The sequence below is a fragment of the Symsagittifera roscoffensis genome, chromosome 8, assembly GCF_963678635.1.
Source record: "Symsagittifera roscoffensis chromosome 8, txSymRosc1.1, whole genome shotgun sequence".
NCBI classification, from domain to species: Eukaryota; Metazoa; Xenacoelomorpha; order Acoela; family Convolutidae; genus Symsagittifera; species Symsagittifera roscoffensis.
The window spans coordinates 21,438,288-21,462,558 of NC_087069.1; the positions used below are offsets into that span (position 1 = coordinate 21,438,288).

Sequence of the window (24,271 nt, forward strand, 5' to 3'; positions counted from 1 at the left end):
GGTATTGTATCAAGTGGGTCGTGAAGGTCAAAAACTTGATTTATTGTGTATTTTGAATCATTTGTTTGTGGTCCTGATAAATTTATTTTATCAGTTAAATTTTCTTTTTCAATTAGTGGAAAATGGCCTTTTTTAGGTGGGTGTTGTTTTGTTCGTTTTTGTTGGGTGTTATTTTTTATCCATTGAGAATATGGGATTGGTTTGAAAGTTGATGTTCCAAGTAAATCAACTTCATAATGATTATTTTGACAATCTAAATAAAGTGGGAAATGTTGTAAATTATTTATTTGTGATTGTTCAATATCAGTTTTTACTGCATATTTGCATTCCAATCGGGGTGATGTTTCGTTTTCTGCAAGGTAGAATTTTATGTTTTTGGGTATTTCAACTGTTGTTTTTCGTGTAAGTAATTCAGGTGGTGTATTTCGACTTAAGGTGTCTGGTAATGCAAGATTTTTTCCTGCAGTCCAAACTATATGTAAGTTTGGAAATTTCATTAGAATTAGTTGAAATCTGTAAACTCGGTGGTTTGGATTAGATTTTTGTGTGAAAAGAAAAATGATTGGTTTGTGGTCTGTGAATAAAACTGTGGGATGTTTTGATCCAAGTATCAGAAATTCATATTCTGTAAGTGTATAGATTATGGCTGTACATTCTCTCATTAGGGTTGAGAGTCGTAGCTCTGCTTGAGTGAATAATCGGGAGTTTGCTGATATAAGGTTCATTTTGTTTGTACCATTATGTGATTGTAATAGTGCTGCACCGATGCCAAAGTTCGAAGCATCGCACATTGCATAAAATGGTTGATCAGGGTCTGGAATTGTGTTTGAAATTTGTTCAGTTAAAAGTTTCTTTATTTCTTCGAATCGTGCTTGATGTTCTGTATTCCATTCAAAATTATTTTGTTGTCTAAGGATGTTATAAAATGGTCGTAAATATAATTGCATTTTATAAACATATTTACTTAAAAAGTTTAACATTCCAAGGAATTCTTGGATTTTCTTTTTATTTGTTGGTGGTTGAAGTTTTTGAATAGCGTCAATGCGTGATTTCAGTGGAGTGATTGTTTTTCTTTCTATGTTATGTCCTAAGAATTTAACTCTTGTCAAAAAGAAGTGTGATTTATCGGGGGCGGCCTTCAGATTTTCGTTCTGAAGTATTTGGTGATATTTTTCTAAAACATGGAACATTTCGTCTTTTGTTTGTGATTGCATAAAAACATCGTCTAGATAGGTGATTACGTTTTTCTTGAGTATTAGTGGTCTAAAAATTTTGCTCATAAAAGCTGAAAATGCTGCTGGTCCTATGGATATTCCATAGAATAAGCGGTTGAATTCATATTGTTGGTTTCCGATAACAAATTGTGTTAAACGTCGTGATTGTTCATCTAGTGGCATTTGATTGTATGCACTATTCATATCGGCGGTTGTAAAGTATTTGCCGTTTATTTTTGTTAAGATAACTTGTATTGGTTCAATGGGCCAATTACATTTTGATTCATCTATGAGTGAATTGAGGTATCTAGCGTCGAGAACGATTTTTAATGATTCTCCTTTAGCTAGAATGATAACGGGGTTGATGAATGTGTTGCCTTTTGGTTGTTCTTCTTTATTAACCGGTGATATAATGTTGTATTGTTCTAAAATATCGAGTAATCTGTTTACTTTATCATGTAAGTGAATTGGTACTTTACTTGCTCTCTGTTTTTTGAAAACTGCGTCTGGTTTTAATGGGAGATGTAGTGATGAACTGATTTTGCCAACATCGAATTTTGATGTTGCATAGACTGATGAATATTTAATTAGCTGTTTGGCTAATTTTTCGAATTCGTCTTGTGTTATTTGTGAATGTTGGAAATTAAACATTGTTAAAAATTTCTGTTGGTCTGCTGTGTAGTTACTTATGTTGAATGTAGGTTTGAAATATGGAGTTTTTGTGAAATAATCCGTATTTCTGTTTTCGTTACTTATTATATTATTTATAGATAATTCTTCATTAAGAATTGTAGATTGGCAAATATCTAGTAATTGGAGTATATTATTTACGCGATAGGCTTTTTCGTGTATTGGTGATATTGTAGCGTTGGTTTCACAATATCCTAAAAGTCCTAAAGGTAATGTTACTTGGTAAGGTGTATTATTATAGACATGTAAGGAAATGATATCGGAATTCGAATTTTTCAAATATTTTATTGAAGAGATTGTGATTTTGAAAAATTTATGAATAGGTTTGAATTCAAAATCTGACATATAAAATTTTTGTTTGTTTTGTTCTTTATCATATTGGTGAACTTGTTTGATTGAAAAATTATAGATGTTTCCTGATAGTGGTTTCAGGTGTTTTCTTTGTTGGTTAAATATCGGATAAAATTTTGAAAAGAATGGTGGTTGTTTATTTAATCTTTGAAAAAATGTTAAGGATGTTTCTTTTGTTTTTGTATATTTATCTTTGATTAATATTTTACTATTTAGTATGTTAATTGTTGGTATATACTTCGAAATAAATGGTATTCCAATGATATTATATTTAATATCAGTGATATGAAATATTTGTTTAAATGGCTTATTTAAAATTTTGCTTTGCTCCATTGTTCTGGTAGGGAGGAGAAATAATTGGATTTTTCCGTAGTTTATCAATGTTGATCCTTGTGCTGTTGCTAGCTTACTGGAGGTTTCAAGAGGTGTTAGCTTTGGATGTAAAGTTTTTATTTCATTCCATGTGGGAATGTTTATAATGTTTGATTCTGCTCCTGAATCAATTAAAAAATCTATTTCAAGGTCTGGTGGTTGAAATTCTTTATTTCTTGGGCTTTCTAAGAGAAATGGTATTGTCCAAATTTTTTCTTTGGGTTGTTCTTTTTGTATATTTTGATAAATGTGGTTTGTATTCAAGCATTTTGTTTTGGTATTTCTATTGGTTTGATTTGTAGTGTTTATCTCGTTTGTTTCTTGCGTCGTTGGTGTGGAATTTATGGGTGTAGTGTAATTATTTTGAAGAAATTCTGATTGATTTTCATATATATGTGATGGAAAGGGTTGTTCATATATGACAGATTCATAGTCATTTTCGACTTTTATCATATTGATAGCAAGAGTGTTTTCAGTATCACTTTCTGAATCTGATGATGTACAGTTTATTTGATTGAGTTGTAACGTATCAGTTACTGTGTTATCAATACCTGGAGGGTCTGATGTTGTTTCTGGGTTAGCTTGTACTTGATTGATTTGTCTTTGATGTTTAGGTGTACTGCTTCTCTGACGATTATTAGAATTATTATAGTTATTATTATTCCTATGTGGTGATTGGGAATATTTTCTATAACGATTATTATAACTTGGGTGTCGATTTTGTGAATTATTTCGCGATCTGTTTTGGTAATTATTGTTTGGTCTGTTATAGTTCGATCTATTATATGAGTTATTTCTTGATCGATTATTCGGGTAATTCTGGTTTCGGTTGTTTGAATAACTTCTATTTCTATTATAGGAGTAGTTTCTATTCCTATTGTATGATGAATTTCGTGATTGGTTGTTTGGATAGTAGTTATTTCTTGATTGGGAATTAGATCTAGAAACAAATCGTTGTGTATTTGAATTTGATCTGGAGTAGTTATTTCTACTATTTGGTCTATTGTAGTGATTTTGTGATGGATTATACGTGTTTCTTCGTTCTGGTGATCTTCCTCTATAACTTGAGTTATATGGTGATTGATTTCTTGTATAATTTGTATTGTTCGGTAGTGGTTTTCCTGAACTGTTGTTGCTGTGGACTGTTTTGTTCGGTAGATTTTGATCTTTTTTCATGTATTGATAGAATGATTTATTTGGTTCTTTGTATTTTTGAGGTTTATTTTGACTATCTTGCTGTTTTTGTCTACATTCGGAAATACTATGTCCGTATCGTCGGCAATAATTACACCATTTTTTGAAAGATGGTTTGCCTTTAAAGTTCGGGTTCTTTTCGTAAATATTGAGTATTTCAGTGATTTTTTCAACGAGGTCTGTTTCTGATTCCTGTATATTATTAATATTAGTGGAAGTCGTTTCAATTTTGTTAACGTATTGTAATTTCAGATTTTCCGTTTCTTCTAGTTTCATCGTGATTTCTGCTTGTTCTAATTTGTCTACTAGTTTTCGAAAATCTAAATCGGGTTCTCGAATTGAAGAAGGATGGGATGCTCTCTTTTTTATTGCTATTTTCCTTAATTGTGGTGTTAAGGTCATCATTAAGATTTCTGTCATTTTTGTGTTTTTATAGTCATGTGTATTTAGTGAATATGCTTTTCGAACTAGTGTTTCAATTCGTACTGCTATTTGCTTGATGGTTTCGTTTGGTAATCTACGAATTTCATTACATAAAACTCTTTGTTGTTGTTTGTTTCTTTCGGAGTCAAACATTTTTGAAAATTCTTGTGTAAATCTTTTCCAGTTTGATTTTATTTCTTGAGGTAGTACTGAAAACCATTTTTGGGCTGCGCCATCTAAGGTTGTTTGTATTAACGCTGTGCGTCGATGTATCCAGTTTTGATGTAGTGGCGTATTAATTGGTTCAGGTCCAATGTTTAAAATCAGGTTTGCTGTTACTGCATTTAAATAATCTTCTACAGAGTATTCAGGGTCTGTTCCTGTGAAAACCATTAAAGGTTTGTTTGATGTTATTGATGATCCACCCATTAGGTATGGATTCATTGTCATTTGTAGTGATTCTGCTGCATTTGGCATTTGAGAAAAATTTGAAAGTTGGTTTCTTGTTATTTCATGTTGTTGGAGATAATATGGGAGTGGTATTTCATTTTGCATTTGTGATGCTTGATACGAGTGTGCAGTCATTGGATTTTGTTGTTGAATTGGTTGAAAAGATTGTGTATTAATTGGATTTTGTTGTTGAATTGGTTGTTGATGTTGTGCATCTATTGATTGTGGAGAAAAATTTCTATGATTTGTACGTGTTTTCTGTATTCCTTGTCTACGATATTCTTGAGTATTTGTTGCAAATATATCTGGTTGTAAAAAATCGTCATCTGAGGATAAATAATCCATTTGATAAGATGTTTGTTTTTTATTTTTATTCTGTTGAAAAAATGGGTAATTTTCACTGCGATCCTGTGGAGGATTTGGTTGAAAATTTTTGGAATTATATTGGGCTGTTGGGTTATCCCAGTTTCGAGGTTTTGTATATTGGTTAAAATTCCTTTGTGGTTGATAATTTGTTTTTGATGGATGTGTATAATTATAATTATGGTCTGCAAAGTTGTTTCTAGTGAATGCTTTGCGTGTTTTTGATGGTATTGTCATGGGTCTGTATGTTTGGTAATCCATATGTGAATATTTAGGGGCAACCGAAGGTTTAACGGTTGATTGTAAGGTTACCTGTGTTTGTGAAGGATTTGTATTTCTTGGTGTTGTTAAATTTGGGCGTTTTGGTGAAATACTTTGTTGTGTAGTTGTTGTGTGTACAATTTCTTCATTTATGAAGTGTGATGGTGTCTGGATATCTTGTTGAGTAAGATTCCTAGTTCCATTGAGGTTTTCGTTGTGTATGACTGTAGAGTTTAAACTATTATTTTGTGTATCGGGTAAAAATGTATTATAGTTTAATGGTGTTGCATCAATTGTTAATGGTATTACTCTTACATAATCTCTTATGTAAGATATTGTACCTATTGCTTGACTTGAGATTGATTGTGGAAAGCTTATAAATGCGGGATGAGACCATTCGGGGTCCCAAACATAATCTGATTGTTCTGTGATAGCGGTATCATCGTTCGAATTTTGGGGTCTAAAATTTTTTCTTGCTTGTGCAATTAAATCAATATTGTGTGTGAAATAATCTATTATGAACCATGCCAAAATTTTTTGTAAATCGTGTTTGGTATGTTGTGAAACGTCATCTTTCGTGAAATTTTCTTTAATGATGTTTAAATAACTAGAGAGTAGTGTAATTTCATGTCGTACTCTTAAATGTTTGGATGTTTCTGTCGGTGAGACATTTGTTAATGGGAGTTCATTTTCTAATATCGAAATATAACTATATATTATTGCGAAAACTTCATTGGTGAAAATGGAGTTTGCTCTTTGTGAGTTATGGTATTGGATGCTTTTTATATATTCTGAAAAAACTTTTGAAAATTCTAAATCAAGATCGTCTGTTTGAATAGTATATATTCTATTATTATGGTTTGGGGAAGTGAATTCTATAGAGTAGATTCCATACTGTTGTGTTATGTTGCATATATCTTTTAGATAGTGATCTATGATTTGTCTTTTGATTTTTACATCGGGGAACTCTGTTTTACATGGACTGATTCCGGGTTCAAATAAATTTACGAGTAAATTTTGACAAAATATGTGTTGTCCTCTATCAGTATCTGCGTCTACTATAAAAGGAAAGATTTCATCATCATCTGGAGTTTCGTCACCTGGGGTGTGCGTTGAACTCATTTTTTCGTTCGATGACTGTTAATATGTAATTATTAATGTGTCGAATTGGTTGATTCCAATTGTATAAATGTACTGGTTTGTGTTTATACTGTTTTTTTATTCTTCTTTTTCCTCTTTGTGATGAATTTGAAGTTGTTTCTGAGTCAGAAAAATATAATTGATCGTGTTGTGGGCAATTTTTATCTATTGATTCTTTTAGTTTGTAAAGTTCGTCTAAACTGTTGGTTTCTGATTCTGAAAATGCGTTTCGATTTTTTGAAAATCTTTTTCGTGTTATTTGTCTTTGTTTAGTTATTATTTTTCTCTTTAGTGTTTGTCGTTTTGTTCGAATGTATCCAACTGTTTGTGTATGAGGTGTGATTACAAGGTCGTATTTTTTGTTATCTATTTCACAATTGTGTAAAATGATTGTTTGTTTATTTCCTAGGTTTTTAAATGACATAAGGTTTAGGATGACGGATGCAAAGGTTGTTAAATGATTTCTATTTTCTTAAACTGTTAGTTCTTACGATTTTTTGGTTAGCTTAACCTGGGTCTTTTGTTCAGGGTTGGAGAGAAAAGTATATCGATTCCGAAGAATGATTTTTACTTTCTCGTGACTAGTATAAGTTAAGGTGTTAACTTACTTAATCTTACTTAGGGGTAGTGATTGTGTTCAAGGGTTGGAGAATAGTAAATCGATCCACAAGGTTCAGGTATAATTAGAACGCGAGTAGTTCGTTAGATACTATTTTAAACTTACTAAGTCTAAGATTTATCCTGGGTCTGGTAAGAGGGGGGGTCAAGTGAAGGATGAATAACCGAAGTTCTTCACTGTTTATCCTAATTTGAATGATTAGTTTTGTGTAAAAATTTCTATTAGTCCTGGGTTTTTAGAAAGGGTTGGGTAGTGAATCGACGTTTGAGGTCGTTAGACACTTATTAAGTGGGTGGGGGAGAACAAAGTTGTTCTGTTTGATCCAAGGATAAGCCTTGATGATCAAATTTGAAATTTAATTAAGTAGAAAATGATTTAAGATCCAAGGATAAGCCTTGATGATCTGGTTTTAAAATTAAGTGACTTTAAGTTTTAATAAAATTTTAAATGTGTGTAAAGGAAAGATTTAGTGTTTTGATGATATTAGTGAGTTGATGATTGCTGTTATGTTTTAGGTGATGAAGCTGGAACAACAAGATGATTTATGATTACTAACCATTTATTGTCATGCTACTAATTTTTGTTTTGATTTTCAATAAATATTTTCCAAACATGTTTTGTATAATACTGCAGAGTTAGGAAAACGATCTTAGATCTTTTTATCAATCGTTATTGTATAATATTAATTTTGTTTAGCGCCTGAAATGATTTTGAAGAATAACTTCAAGGTTTTATGTTTGCAAATGGAAATCTAAATTCATTGCAAGTAGTATTCGAAATATAAAAGTTTGTTCTGGCTTTTGCCGAACTATCATATAACTATACGGCAAGTTTCTACTTTGTCGTATGTCGTCTTTGGTTCGATGTCTTCTTCCAATTCCGGGTAGTTCTATTATGGTTCGAAATATTGGCTCTGATCTATTGAGTCGGAGAGACATTTCAATTAAATTATTGTCGTATAACATTTTGTAAATGTTTTTGTCTAATTTCTAATCTATTTTTGGTTAATTCTAATCTAGTAAGGTCTTGTTCGAGACTTATGGTCGCACCAGATGAGTTAGGACCGAAGTGTAACTCATAGAGTAATTTCGGATAGGGTACACCGTCTGCTCGTCACGCTATCTTATTTTCGGCCGGATAGATTCGTGCAACTTCTTAGTCTAATACCGATCCTAATCTTACTCTTATACTATCTAGTCTCAGGTTGTTTAACTAGTCTCTGCTAGGCTCAATAGATCTAGGGTATACTGGTTTATTGCGGCTGCTGAAGTGCTCGGGAGAGTCCAACTAATTTCTAAGTTTAATTCAAATCTCTCTGGTGCTGAAATTACAAGTAACTTCAGCACTTACAAATAAGTGGGTTGTTAGTTAGATGGATCATGATTGGTTAATATTAAATACTTTACATTGGTAAAACATTTAATTTATCCAATCATAAAATATAGTTTAGATCAGGTTCCAAGTAACTATGTTTGGTACTGAAACTGAATTAATAATGCATTCACTTGCGGGTTTGACGTAATTAGTGATGGTGATTCTAAACTGCAATTGGAAGAAAATTACCATGGTATCAGATCATGTGATTTTAATTTTTGTCATTTGCGTTTGTTGAATGCCGTACCAAAACGAAGAACTATTTTTAAATACTGTTTTCACTCTGAGATTTGCATATCAAAGTACACGTTAAAAAAACTAGCAAATAACAATTCAAACTTTGCAATGCCAAAACATCATTAAAATTTATCAAGCATTTAAATTTGATATGCAAGTCTCAGAGTAAAAATAGTATTTAAAAAATAGTTCTTCGTTTTGCTACAGCCTTCATCAAACGCGAATGACAAAAATTAAAATCACATGATCTGATACCATGGTAATTTTCTTCCAATTGCAGCTCAGACTCACTATCACAAATTACGTCAAACTCGCAATTGATCAATATCATAAAACAAAGTATAGACCATTTTTATACCAAATTCAAAATCTGAACTGATCGCGTTCTAAAATTATACTTCAACTAATGGCGTGGTCAATGCCTGTTGACGGAGCATTAACAGTCGGAACTAAGAGATATCATAACCTACGAGACCTTACCAAACTCGTGGCTGATTCCATTGCACAGTGCATTACTCAACAATTTCTTCTAGATAGCAACAAAACATGGGAATCATTTAGTTCTGAAACAGAAACGATAAAGTTTGTGAGAAAAAACCACTCACACATCAAAAAGGGTATGTTACCATCCCTTGATAACTGCGACGCATCTGTTCTGACATCTCTACTCGACGAGTTTTTACCCGATTGGTCACAAGATGTCGCCATTCAAAAAGTTCGAGATCTCAGAAACACCGCGGCTCATCAAGTAACAGGCTCTTTGTCAGCTCAAGAATGCAAAGCAAAAAAAGATAATCTTATAGGTGAAATAGAGTTTTTCCAAAAAAACTATTCGGGGTTTGCTGAACTTGAAAGCTTGAAAAGATTGGTTGAAAACAGAAAAAATTTTCCAGATTTCAATTTGTCAAGTAATATTCACGATATTGAAGACATCGTGGGAAGAGAACAGGATGTGGATCTTCTAGCAAAAGCCTTTGAGTCATCGCCCCTGGTTTTGATTACTGGTCCAGGCGGAATCGGCAAGAGCTCTCTGGCTTTGACATTTGCAAAAGAGCAAACCAAACAACCTTTGAACGTCTGTTTGTTTGTAATAATGAAGGATTTTGAAATCAACAATGAGTTTGGGTTAAAACTAGAAGATAAAATTTGCAGATCGATTGGAAAATGCATGAGCGATATCGAAAAAGAAATCCAGAATTCAGATGATGCGTTTTCAGTTCTTAAAAACTATATCAACAGCATTCCAGAAGAAACAAAAATTTGGCTTATTTTGGATAACATCGATAATTTTGACACGCTGGAAGCTAGAACAGCTCTGGAAAATGTAATAACTCGGCTTTCTTCATCAAAGGGAAACGTCAAGTTCGTTTGTACCTCCCGCAATTGGTCGTTATACCCAAATACGATCTCAAAAAAAGTGGTTGCTTTAAAACCGATATCAAGTGAAATAGCCTTGAAATGGTTTCGTGAAAAGACCGAAGCTGTAAAAAACGACTTTACAAAATCTGTCTTAAGCCACGTAGCGAAGGCCTCGTACGGTATTCCATTGATAATGAAGCTTTATACTTCGCGTCTTACTGCAAAGAACAAAAAACCTATAACTGTTGATGATATTCCGGCGTTCAAAGAAAACAAGAATTACAAGCAAGCAATAGACGCTGCTCTGAAATGGTCATTTGATTCGCTACAGAAAGAAGCTGGCTTACTCCTTGTACTGCAATGTGCTAGCATTTTCCCTAAATTCATAGAAGAAGCAACCTTGAAGTCCATGTTTACTATGTACACGAAAGCATCAGGGGAGCAGAGCTTTGGAGAAGATTTTATTGAACAATGTGCCGACCTAAGTTTGATTGAGTATAACCGAATTAAAAAAAAGTACCACCTGCACCCTTACATACAAGAGTATGTTCTCAAGACAAACTCAGAAGTTTGTAGGAAATTGAAGTACGCTTTTTGTATTGCGTCCTTTTCAAAACTAATGCAAATCACGCGAAAGGCTCTACACGAAATTTTCAATGGTGACGAGCCAGTTGAAATATCATATTCTTTAAGTTCTGGAGTTATCCGAGAATTTCTTAGGTTTGATTTTGGCGAACTTTTACAATATTATCCAGACATTTCGAAAGAACCTTTTATCAACCATCCGCCCTCAGCTGAATACTTGTTAAACGCTTTGTTGAACTTATTAGCAGTTGAACACTTCGCTTGTGATTATCACTCACTGTTGCTGAAGTTCGCAGAAAACCTGAGAAATTTGTTTCTGCGAATCAGTCTCTTTTCGCATGCTGTGATTTGCCAGTGTTTTATCATTCAGATTGACCCCAATCCAATTAATTTGAGGACGAATATGAAGATTCTTGAGGAGGAATATGAAATAAAACTAGAACCAGACAAATCAAGTTTTTGTCTGTCATACTTGCACTACACGAAAGGCCATTTTATTCAGCGCACAGGGCACGATTCAAATGAAACAAAAATGTCTTCTCACGCTTGCTTCGAGAAAGCTAAACAGGAGCTTCATAATTGGAGTTCAGATGTTATCAGCCAATCAGAAAACTCAGAAGAAGGATATTTATTTGAACTTATAGTTAAATCGGAAAAAGCAATTTTTTCAATATGCAAGTTGGGAGACGACTTGGTCGCAGCCGTAAAACTTATCGATGATGGTGCAATTAAATCAAATTTTCTGGCTATGATGAATCAAATGGAAGAAGTAGGCTATCCACTAGGTTTCTTACATCTATGTTTTACTTTTTCTAGAGCTCTTCAAGAAACGGATGAACGTTTTACTGTCGACTGCAAACTTTTTCCATTGATTTGGGATGATTATGATCTTAAATTTAACCTACAGCTGTTTTTAACTGATTTTCTGATGTGGATAAGGCAAAAAAGAAATAGACAGGAACGTGCAAAACTCAAGAAATTGCTGGCTTCCACAATGAAGCAAAGGGGTATAGAGTGCGACAAATATGGGCAACTTTTCAAATTATGGTCTCTATTCTTGCAGGAAAATTGCATAAAAAAGTAGCTCAAAAATGATAAGTTTTGATTTGGATGTGTTGTGACCAGATACAAAAATGCTTAGCTTAATTGATTTACTTTAGCAATTGATTTTGTTATAACCCTAAAAGACTTTATCACGGGAAAAGCGCTATAGAGAGCTATAATTAATCGAAAAGAGTTTTTTTTACCGCATACCATTAAGTTAAAGGCAATTCCTGTAATATTTAGCGCATCTAAGGGTTCCCAAAGTGATGAAAAAAGTAGTATATGTTGGAGCTAGACAGTTTGGGGAGAAGGGGTGAAAACCTACGATAGATCAAGTTGGACTATAGAGTAACTGGTCATCACCGTAAGTATTAAGATAGAGAATAGATTTCCCATGTATTAAGATTGGTTATAGGTATCCCATGTATTAAAATACGATTTTTGAGATGGTAAGTGTCAGGTTCTCAGCGCTTTCATGTATTAAGATTCCAATGTTTTAAGATATAGAATGCCTCTACTGTTTATAAGATATGCTATAGATATTCGTTTGTATAAAGATAGGGTATAGATTCTGTAACGTTTTTAGATACAAGGTTTCTGTAACCTGGTAAGACAATGATAAGAAAATTAAGTTTTTTGTGCATTTTACGCAGGAAGTTATAGTTCGTTGAATAAAAGTTTTGGTGAGCGTTATATTTTTGTTACTGTAGATAAAGTGTACATTTCTAAACATTCTCTTGGTTACCCAATACAATAGATCTCCTAACTCATCCGCGGCGTTTAAAAACAATCAATTGTCGAAAAATTGTTTAATTACAGAAAAAAACATATCAATTTACCGCATGATGTATATTTTCAACACAATTTTTTTTGTACAATTTAGTTATATTTTTTGGATGTATTCCGTCACAATCAACTTCTCGCTTAAATTAAAAATAGCTCAGTCAATTTTTAGTTTGTTCATACGTTTCAACTGCATAGTGAATCATTTTAAATCTTTTGTTTCTTAAATTTCAATTCACGGCCTCGTCCAATAGTTGTCGATACTTTGCGAGCAATCTAACTCCAGAGTCTTCTAACGTTAGTTTGTTCAGTCCTGTACCCTTAGTTTAGTTTAGTTTCTTTTGTTTTTTTTTGCTTAAAGTACGAAGAAGTAAGGTATTGTTCGGTTTGCTGACCGACTGGTAATGATACATTTATATAAATCTTCTGTGCCAAACCCAAGTAAAAAAATTTTGAAGCCATTTCGCGTTCTTCGAATTTTTTAAATTCGCAAAACTCAACAAAAAGATGTTAATACAGTTCCAGAAATTCAACTTGACGTATTGTAGAAAAAAAAGTATTCTAGTCTAGTATTCTATATTAGACTTTTACGCTTGCGATTTGCAAGCGTTATCTAATTGGAGTATAGACCTTTTCGGGTTATCAAGTAGCCTAACAAAATCAGTTGAATCATTTGTCTTATCTATTTAAATGCGCATATTTCTTACATTGCAAGTATATCTCTAATTGGATGTGTTTCCGTTTCTCTTATATTTTACAAGCTAAACTGCTCAATTAAAAAAACTATCTCTAGATCAATTTAGTCAGTATTTTTTTTTCATCTAATCTTATTGATGTTTGATCCAACTTTTGTCACATTTGTTGCCATCCGGTCATTGATACATGATGAGTGTTAGGGTTGCTTACGAGCATCATCCGAGACAATGGTAAGAACTTTTTTATGATTGTGTTGGTTGTTTTTTTGACTTATTTCAAATAATTTTTCAGGTTACTTTTTCAGAAAAAAAACTAATTCCTTTTTTACGATATCGGCTACAGTTAATTTCTAAAAAAGTTAGCTAAGCGAGTTCACTCGAATCCAATCAGCACCTGTTGTCTTCAGAAATAGCTAATAACAGCTAAAATAGTAAAAAAAAATCAAAAAATGAACGGCTTATGAATTGTCTGCTTATAGTTTGTTTTGTTGCGACCTATTTTTAAAATTTTTTTGTGTTGTATGATTTTTTAAGATAAATGAATGTGTTCTTTGATTCTTTAAAGTAATATGTTATACTTAAACTTGCGAGATCAAGTGTCTTGTAATCGGGCACTAGCCTTTTTTCTTGTAAACAACTTTTCTTACACATTTGGAATTGACATTGATGTTGCTTCATTACTATAACTCCAGGCCCCATCGCTCTGGTTCTGCAGGAAACGCACTTGCCTTTGAAACTTACTGCCAGGCGTTCGAGCACTGGCCGGAACATTTTTTTCATTGTCTGAAATTGAGTTTTTTCAGAACAAAAGTTGACTAGTCGGGTTCTAATTTGCCGGGTTTTGCTTTGCCGCTTTGTCATCAGTTTTCTCCATGGTCTCAAGTTTCGTTGATTGAGTCTTCTAGTTTTCACTTGCGATAAGCAGGGTTATGGCCACCGGGTACTAGAATTTTTTCCCCTAAGCAACTTTGTTCGCAGAATCCTCAAACTTAAACTCTATAACAGCTGAATTAGGCAAATTTGGAGTTTATGAACTACTTAGATATTTACCTTTGGTAAACGCTAAGAAATCTAAATGAATTTTAATGAGTGTCAAAAATATCCTGAAGACTTTCGCCACTGAGTTAGCTCGGCTTTGCTCATGTCGGCTTTTTTATCATGCGTTTTTTTTAATTTCGATGTTACTAAATGAAATTGGTCGAACTCCAACGAGACAATTCGAAAAAATTCAATAGCCCTCATAGGTTTTCAATAATCAAACTTGTAAAACTTGTATTGCATAAATCATATCGGCTTAGTGGCCTCACTTTGCATCGTTCTATGAGCGAAATTTTGTTTTATGTGTGTGTTTTCTGCATGAAGGTGAGGAGGTCTTGATAATTTTCAATAAACTTGATTTTTTTTGAGATTTTTTAAAATTCAGCTTGAATTTTTTTGGCCTAAAAAGTTTCTGCTTGCGCGTTTTCTGCTTTCTTAAATTTCGATGTTTTTCTTTTGATTGGTGCTGCTTTTCCATTTTTTGCTTCCTGCTTTCTTAAATTTCGATGTTTTTCTTTTGATTGATGCTGCTTTTCCATTTTTTGCTTTCCATGTTTTTTTCTTCGAATATTGAAAATTTCTTCGCATCTCTGTTAAAATTATTATACTCGACTTGTACGTTTTCTGCTTCTTTGGGTTTTGGTTTTCGCTCAGATACTTTATTCTTTCTAGATGATTTCGTCTCTTGTTTTGTTGGTTTAGCGAAAATATTTAGCTTGTGACTATTACTCACTGTTGCTGAAGTTCGCAGAAAACCTGATGAAATAATTTCTGCGAATCTGTCTGTTTTCATATGATGTGATATGCCAGAATATGAAACGTACTTGAAGAGAAAGATGTAACAAAACTAGAACCAGAAAAATGCCAAATCTTGTCTGTCAAATTAGCTTTTTACGGAAGTCCATTTAATTCAACGCACAGGGCACTGTTCAAATGAAACAAAAATGACTTCTCACGCTGTCTTCGGGAAATATAAACAAAATCTTCATAATTGGAGTTCGGATGTTATCAGATAATCAAAGAACTCAAAAGAGGGAGGTTTATTTGAACTTATAGTTAAATCGTAACAATCAGTTTTTTTTAATATGCAAGTTGGGAGACGACCTGGTCGCAGCGTAAACCTCACCAATTATTCTCATCGAGACTTTATGCTCATCGAGATGCCCACATTGGCTGTCAGAGCCGTCAAAAATTGAAAAATCTTCTTGCGAATTGTGTTGGTGTTTAGCTTTTTAAAATTTGTTTTGAATTTGCTCAATCAAGTGAAAAATTGATTGCAGACGTTTAAATAAAAAAACTCAGGTTATTTATTTTCGTTTAGATTCAATAACTGAAAAAAAATAACAGTGTGGCCTTAATTATAAATCTAAAGTCAGAGCACGAAAAATCAAGTCGGAGCGTGAACAAACGAATTGATACTGCCAGCAAAAAAATATCACGATCTATACAAGAGTCTTTAACACATTCATTGAATCTCAAGCAGGAGTATTTCTGTCATAATCACACAAGCTACCCTCCTTGCAAATCTCAGATAAATGTCAAATCTCCCAACTGGACAGAAGTTTTTTAGTAGTCGCGCCGTCTCTGCTTTCGTCGCGAAAGTCGCACCGTCTCAAACTTGGTCGCAAAATTCTGGAATTGCATGAGTTTGGTCGCGTCGATTGCGCCGTTTCCTGATTCGGAAAATACGCGGCTGATATTTCTTGATCGCAAAATACGCGGCTGATTTTTTCGGTCGCGAAAGACTGGAAATAGAAATGGCAAATATGGGTCGCGCCATCTCCGTATCGGTCGCTAAAGTCGCCACGAATCATTTTGGTCGCGAAAATCTGGAAATGACCAGTTTCAGTGGCGAAAGTCTGGACATGCCTAAAATTACGAAAGTCTGGACATATGTCCCGGACCTCGACCTGGGAAGTAAAATCTGAAATAGAACATAATAACAGACCATTTTGAATTTTTCGTTTTTCTAAGCAATCAAATATTTTGCGTAAAGAGTGAAAACCAGGAGTGTTCTTTAAATTAAATTGAAATAAATAAAAAAGACAGATAGAAAAAGAAGTTGAGATTGCGAGAAAACCATTTGATTCCACATATGTATAAATTTCATTTTTTGAACATGGTTAAATCATGTTTAACAAGCGTAAGCTGCCAAGCAGAAAATTTATTAAAAGACTTGCCACCAACAAGTGATAATTCTCATCAACAAAAAATTGAAAGTGCTCGAGTTCCATTTAATGAGCAGTGATGCTGCTGATGGCAAGGCAAATAAATTTCATGAAAAACAATTGAATTTTGCTGAAAGGAATAATAGCTTATGGAAACTTACAATCTGCACAAAATGGTCAAAGAACGCCTTTTCACTTACATGCATAAGTAAAAGAGTGATTATCTGAGCTCCATCGACTTGGCCATTCCAACAATTTATAGATCTTTTCCACAGAGCTGCGCATTATTTTTGTGAGGATTTGTAGTAAATAAGTAGTTCGCTTCTCACAAGTTTGAAATTAGGAAATAAATCTTTGATTCGACCGACTTTTTTGTACATTTTTTCATGCATTGGTCGATTAATCATATCAACAGATGATAAACTATTATTCTTCCTGATATCTGTCACGCTATCTTCTTTCCTTATATGGGAGGTATCACCGCACTCAATTTTCTCCCCCCGGGTGCGGCTCCCAGCAGTCCCACCACCGTCTCTTCGATCCCCGCCGGGGCCGGGGCTTTGTTGTACTCGAAGGGCGTAGCAGTGACTTGTTTGCTGTTCTGTAAAATGATCTCATGTGATTATCGAGATTTACATATTTACCGTAGGATTTAATTACGTTATTTGCCAAACATTTGTCGTCTATGGTTTGAACATCAGCTTATTCATGATTCGACTACTTTGTTCGGCTATAGTGTTCGTTCGACCGTCTTAATTTGCGACAAAAATCGGACAGCCCAGGCGTGTTGCTTGTTTGTAAAATATATGTTTGCTAATGTTAACCACTGTGTAAGAATAATGTGTTTCCCTGAAGTTTTCCCCTATGCGTCTTGGACGCCGCAATTGTAACTGTTTTTAAATCCCAGTATTTTTTTCTGGCCTCAGAAAGTTTTGAGGTAAAACTATACCGCAGTTTTCTCATAAAATTTTAAACACAATAACTAATTTGAAAAAAAAAATTGGTAAAATTTTGCTAGCAGGAATAGTATTTTTCTCACGGTAAAAACAAATTTTTCAGTTAAGTACTCTTGGCCTAAACCGATACCTGTAGTTTCCTAATGTGGTCTAGCACATATTGGGGTATAGCAGGGGCGGCGTCCACTGTCTGCTCCTCTATCTCTTTGCACTTCCACGCGAACTCAGCTGCATTCTTGATGGCCACGCCCTGTTCCGACAACATCAATCTGAAACAAAGAAGAAAAAGGTTACTCTCAAGTGATGTTTTTTTAGACGAATTGGTTGTATGACCTTAGTATTGGAAATAAAATATGATTGTTATTGGAAAGCAATGTGGCAGGTTGGAAAATCTCAGTTTTGGCCTCTCGCGCATTTGGTTCATCTTGACTCACACGTATGCTTTTTCAGATATTATTCGATATTATTTATTCCTAACTTTCGTTGTTTAGTACTAAATTTAAGTGAAAATCTCCTCGAGTTGTCTGGTGGTGGGCCTGCTTCGCTCTGATTGTTGGCAGGCATCTCAAAAAACAGTTGGTGTCCCTGAGTTGACGAGAGCGTATCGCATATCATCCAGATAGCATATAGTACGTGGAGCAAAATAAGTGAGGCAAAGAATGTGAATCTCTTCATTAAGGTGCTTGATTCCTTCGTGTCATCCAAAAATATTAAAAATAACTCAAATTTAAGCTTCTGTTAAGGTCCTTCCCAAATTTCAAGTATACCTGTAGCTGGTCTCAGAGTCCAGTTTGCTGTATAAGTGATGTGCCTCGAAGCACTTGGAACTCTCACTCTCCCACTGCAACGTCATCTGAAGACCTAAACACAAGGCAGAAGTCGAAGAGAAATCTACTTTAAGTGGTTCTTAATGAAACAAGACTGCTCGTATCAGGGCGAAGCCCTGAATGTTCCGACTGCCTTTTAAGGTTTATGGAGCAGTAATAAAATTAAAAAATTCAATGAAATAAAAAAAATGAAATTTTTTTTTCTAAAATTTGAAATTTTTTTATGAAAATCTTCCCCCCACACGCCATATAAAGTACAAAAAGATAGGTTTCGCTCCTTGTAACAAACCAATTATGGCAAATAAGCTTCTTTTAACCAATTTGGAACGATTTCTAAGACGGATTAACTCTCCGCTTACGCGTTAATAGCGCGAAAAATCGCGCGTTAATTGTCCCAAATTTGCCAAAATTGCAATCTTTAAACCCCCATAACTTTACGAAAAATGATTACAGGTGAAATATGTTTTCAAATTTGAGCTCAGGACAACAATACCTTTCGAATGGTATAAAAAATTCCGTCAAAAATGGCTAGTTAAAAAGTCGAAACTTGTCTGAAGAAAAAAAAACCCACCCCGAGCACAAATATTCGTTACTTTCGTATCGAAAGTCGGAACACCAAGACTGCTCGTATCAGGGCGAAGCCCTGAAAGTTCCTACTACCTTTTAAAGTCTATGGAGCATTAATAAGAAGAAAAATTTCAATTTAATAAAAAAAATTAAAAAAAATTTTTTGAAAAAATTTGAGCTTTTATGTAAAATCATCCCCCCACACGTCATATTAAGTACAAAGTGATAAATTTTGCGCCTATTAACAAATCAATTATGGCATTTAAGCTTCCTTGAACCAATTCGGAACGATTTCTAAGACGGATTGAATATTGCTTACGCGTTAATAGCGCGAAATTTATCGCGATTTAATTGTCCCAAATTGGCCAGAATGGCAATCTTTAAAGCCCATAATTTTACGAAAAATGATCACAGGTAAAATATCTTTTCAAATTCAAGCTCAGGAAAACAATAGCTTTCGAATAATATAAAAAAATTCCTTTAAAAACGGCTAGTTAAAAAGTCGAAATTTGTCTGAAGATGTGGTACCGTGTAGTACTGCTGCCACAGTAACCTCTGAGAATAGTGCTCTTAATTATTCTGTTATGTATTGTTATTATTATTCAAGGCCGTTCATGCAGGCCAAACGCAATAGTCAGTTAGGACATTGCTGTTGAGAGAGAGACATGAAAAGACAAGCATGATCTCAGATCTAAAATAAGACAATTTAGCAGTCTAAATTAAAACGTTTTACTTATTCTGTTTTACAAATACTTGAGTTAATCCAACAGCTATCACATGGCGCAGCCAGCAGGATTCCTGTCCCAAGACAACAGAACGGACATGGGGATTCCAGTATTTTGGACAACCGCAAACTCTAACCCTCCCTGGAATTTTAGGATATGGCTAGATCAATTTTTTTTGGCAGTGACCGTGAAGGAGGGCGTGGACCCGGATCTTTTGTTGCAAGAACCAAAAGAAGTTCTGTTAGAACAGTTACCAAGACCCGAAACTCCAAGGGAAAACGAAAATGCACAGGTGATTGCCGATAGAGAAGCCAGAGATCAACTAGCTAGAGATAAAATTAACCTGGAAAATGAAGAAAGAAGAGCTAGAGGTCCAAAGGTTGGTCACAACGTATACTACAACGAGGTACAGAAAAGTGTCGCTTCGAGACTATTCTTGGCGTTGGGTACAGAAGGTAAGAAGAAATTGGTTCAAAAGAACCCCCATGTGGAAGTGTCAAAGTTAGAATTTCGAGAGATGGTGGCCTTGGCGAAAGTGTCATTTGACAAATCACAGAGTGTTACATATGAACGTTATAAACTATTCAATCGATCACAAGAAACTGGAGAAACACTCGAGGCATTTCATGCAGCACTAACTGCACAAGCAGCAAAAGCTGAGCTAGGAACACTGGAGGATCAATTAGTGCGGGACCTACTCATCTCGAAAATGAAGAACGTGGTATTACAAGACACATTGACATTTGAAACATTTTCACCGGAAAAAGTACTGAAAAGAGCGTTAAAGTTTGAACAAAGTAAACAGACAACACAGGCGTTTCAGAAAACTAACGCAACAACTGCAAGTACAGTTCAGGTAAATGGGGCAGCGAAGATAAAACAAGAACCCATAATGAGTATCGGTAACAAAAATGCTAGCGGAAGAAGACAAGCAAACAGTGGGTATAGAAAGAAATTTGAAGACAGAAAGGAGGGGAGAAGTTTTGCAGATTCAAAGACGTGTACCCGATGTGGTCGAATATTCGGAGAAGGACATCTGAAGAAATGCCCGGCCATGGGTAAAACATGTAAGAATTATCTAAACCGAACCATTTCGCTAAAATGTGTAAATCACAACAAGTGAATGAGATTGTAGAAAAATCATCAAGCTCAGATGAAGAGTGTAATCTGATTCAGTCATTCGAATTGTGTGAGGAATTCGAAATTATGTCGATCGAATCAGAACTATCTTCGCTGGAAGAAATTGATGAATATATAAAACGGCAATCGAATAAAAACAAAGAAACCGACAAGCACAGAAAGGATGTACAGAAGGTTGACATCAGAAGAAATACTCGATCGAAACAAATAAGGTCACTAAAGGCTCTGGTAAGAATCGATCATCAGATCATAAATATGACCATCGATACGGGTAGTCCAGTATCTTTCTTGAACTGGGCGACTGCAAAGATGATTCTAGAATCTTCGAAAAATACCAAGTTTATTCCACGGGAGAATCTCAATTTGACTACAAAATTTGTAGACTACAACAAGCAGCCGATTAACATACTGGGTGCAATCACCACGAACATCCGTTCGGCGGGGTAGGAAGTGGTGGGAGCATCGTTCTTAATCACAGAAAGACGCACACGGTGTATTTTGGGGCTGGATTTACAGAGCAAAGTGGGAATACACACAACACAGAAGTTGGCACCAAAAGAAAAGACGAGGTTTGATGTCTTACTGTGCGAACAGTCAGAAGGTTGGAAAAACAAATTTTACAGTAAATTTAAGAATTTTTTCGATCGTCAAGGGTGCTCAAAAAGCCATGTGGTTAGCACAAAGTTTAAATACCCACTCTGCCCTTTACAAGAAAAGGGGAGACGCATTCCGATACACATACAAGAGAAAGTGTACGAGGAAATGGAAAAACTGTTAAAAGAAGGGCATATAGAACGATTAGACAAATGCACTAGTGATTGTTTTATAGCACCTATTGTAATAACAGTGAAAAAAGATGATTCCATAAAGTTGGCGCTAGACGCCAAACCCATCAATAGACAATTGTTTAAAAACAAATATCAAATGCCAAATGTGGACGAATTGATAGACGGTATTAGCCAAATTGTCACAGCGAACACAAACGGTAAACTGTTTTTCTCAGTACTAGATTTGAAGTACGCGTACAGTCAACTAAAGTTGACTGCAGAGACAGCGAGACAATGCAATTTCAACATCATAGGTGGGCAAGCCACTGGTACATGCAGATTCCTAACAGGATTTTATGGTTTGGCAGACATGCCAGCAGAGTTTCAAAAAGCGATGGACAGAACATTAAATCATGCGGAAAACACGTTCTATTTTCTTGATGATATACTTATTGTATCAAAAGGGAGTGAACAAGAACATGAAGAATTGATTATGAATGTCCTAAAAAAGCTAGATAAAGAGAATTTGGCACTAAAACTGTCGAAATGTGAATTTTTTCAACAGGAAGTGAATTGGTTGGGGCATAAGTTATCGGAGGATGGAATCTCTCCTAAAATCACAAAAACAGAAGCGATCCTAAAACTTAGCCCGCCAACATCACTGAAACAACTTAGATCATTTCTAGGTAGTATAAATCATCTGGCCAAGTTCATCCCAAATGCGGCTACGCTAACAGAAAAATTGAGACCACTATTACGCGAAGAAAATGAGAAAAAGAAACTCAAAAGTGTAAAAATTCAAGTAAAAAAATTCGAATGGAAAGAAGAACATTCGGAAATATTCGAGTCAATAAAAACAGCGGTTGCCAATATAACAAAAATTCATTATTATGACCCCAGTTTAGACACTAGGGTGAAATGTGATGCCAGTCATAGTGGGCTGGGCGCATCGCTAGAACAACAAAACGCTGAGGGGGAGTGGATACCAATCGCATTCGCTTCCAGGTACCTAAACACACAAGAAAAAAAATATTCCACAAATGAGCTTGAACTGCTTGCAATTGTATGGTCGGTTGATCGATTTAAACACTATTTATTAGGCAAGGAATTCGTAATCGCTAGAGATCACAAAGCGCTGGTCTCTGCTTTGGATGAAAATAAATCAAATAAAACGTACCAATCTAGATTAATTAGATGGGTAGACAGACTATTACCTTACCAATTTAAGGTTGTTCATTTACCAGGAAAAGATATGGGTATAGTAGATTATCTTTCTCGAAACCCGAAGGGGGAACCCTGGCCGGAGTCAGTATTAGATGAAAAATTCGTAGTTACATCAATCGAAAGTTTCCATAAAGCTCTCGACTGTTTAAACAGTCGATTAAATGATCAGGATAGGCTCGACCGGAACGAAAACGTTCTAGAATATTCTAGAATTGATCAAAATATGTCGATTAAGAACACGTCATCTACCCGTTGCTATAGCAACCAAAACGGTCCAAAATGGACAAAGCACGACCGGAACGAAAGAAATGAAGATTCGCGTTCATTTCAACGAGAAAAGCGCGAAAATCCAAAAATCATTATATCTCAAAATCGTCAGCGGATACAGTCGGTTCAGTCGTTAGAAAAAACCAGAAGATTCTTAAATCAGAAATCGAGAAAAATGCAATCAGACGAATTGAAAAATAGCGGAAAAGAGAAAAAGATGGTCAGGATCCAAGAGAGGAATAACAACAATACCTTGAGAGAAGAAGTGACAACAACGTTTCACAGGACTAGGATGGAGTTAGAGGCTATCTCGGGGATACAAAACCCGAAATCACCAGGTCTGTCCACTTCCGGAGACGAAGCAGAAGTGGGACAAATCGTCGAAGTCGATTTAACTCTGGATAGTGACGACCGGGATTACAGTTCAGGAACGGAGACTTGTGTAATCACACCACAGAAAACAAGACACAATTTACGAAAATCTGAGTACAAACGGGGGGAACAGTTAATGGAGTCAGATAACCCACTTTCACTCGTTAAATTATTTGACAAAAGTCTCCTCGCAGAACTAGTGTCGGAAGGTACCTGGATGGACCGGCTAAGAAGAGTAGTGAAACGAAATGACAGACATGGTTTCGAGCTCATGGGACCCTACACAAATCCTCTGTGGCACCAGATGTCGGTGGTAGACGATTGCCTTCTAGTAGACAATCGTTTGGCCGTGCCCGAAAAGTTGAGACAAGCAGTGCTCCGACGACTTCATCAAAGTCATCCTGGACAGGAAGCAATGTTGGAGGTCTCAAACTACCTGTGGTGGCCGCATATGCATAAAGACATAGTCAATATGGCCGAAGAGTGTAGAAGCTGTACTCGTTATGGTAAGAACGCTAAATAGTTAATTCCAAAAAATTCGACTAAACCACTCCCACTGTTGTCACAGCCAGGTCAAGAACTACAATTAGATTATGCGGGCCCACTTGAAGATCATAAGGGGAAGAAGATATACTTATTAGTCGCTATCGATAGATACTCAAAATTTCCATCAGTCAAAGTAACGAAATCTACAGGGGGAAAATCAACAATAAAATTTCTCCGTACTTACATAGACACTCATGGATTACCGGAATCAATTAAAACGGACCAATTTTCGGGGTTCAAAGGGAAAGCTATGAAAAAATTTTGCACCGAAAATAACATCGCACAAAAATTCTGTCCAGTCGGGGATCACCGAGGATGCGGCTTAGTCGAACGAAAGATACAAACCATTAAAAGAAGATTGGGGGTAATGCTACTCGACGAGAAAGTACAATCGATTAAATTATGTTTGAGTGCAAAGATTAGGGACCTAAGATGGAATAAACAGAAATCAATAAAAGTGTCCCCGTTCGAAGCACACTTTGGCCGATTACCGAAAACGGAATTTAAGATTGTAAGGGAT

General features: G+C 35.1%; 1 protein-coding gene across 1 annotated transcript in view; it reads right to left on the minus strand.

Annotated features, from left to right (window-relative positions):
• Positions 1 to 16,264: 16,264 nt before the first annotated feature.
• LOC134852903 (uncharacterized) overlaps positions 16,265 to 24,271 on the minus strand; it is a 46,048-nt gene continuing 38,041 nt past the window's right edge. The window contains exons 7-9 of the mRNA XM_063868760.1: positions 18,084 to 18,177; positions 17,447 to 17,585; positions 16,265 to 16,961 (exon numbers count right to left, since the gene is read on the minus strand). Of these exons, the coding sequence (XP_063724830.1) occupies positions 16,824 to 16,961; positions 17,447 to 17,585; positions 18,084 to 18,177 (371 nt within the window). The 3' untranslated portion in view covers positions 16,265 to 16,823. The remainder of the gene's footprint in view (positions 16,962 to 17,446; positions 17,586 to 18,083; positions 18,178 to 24,271) is intronic.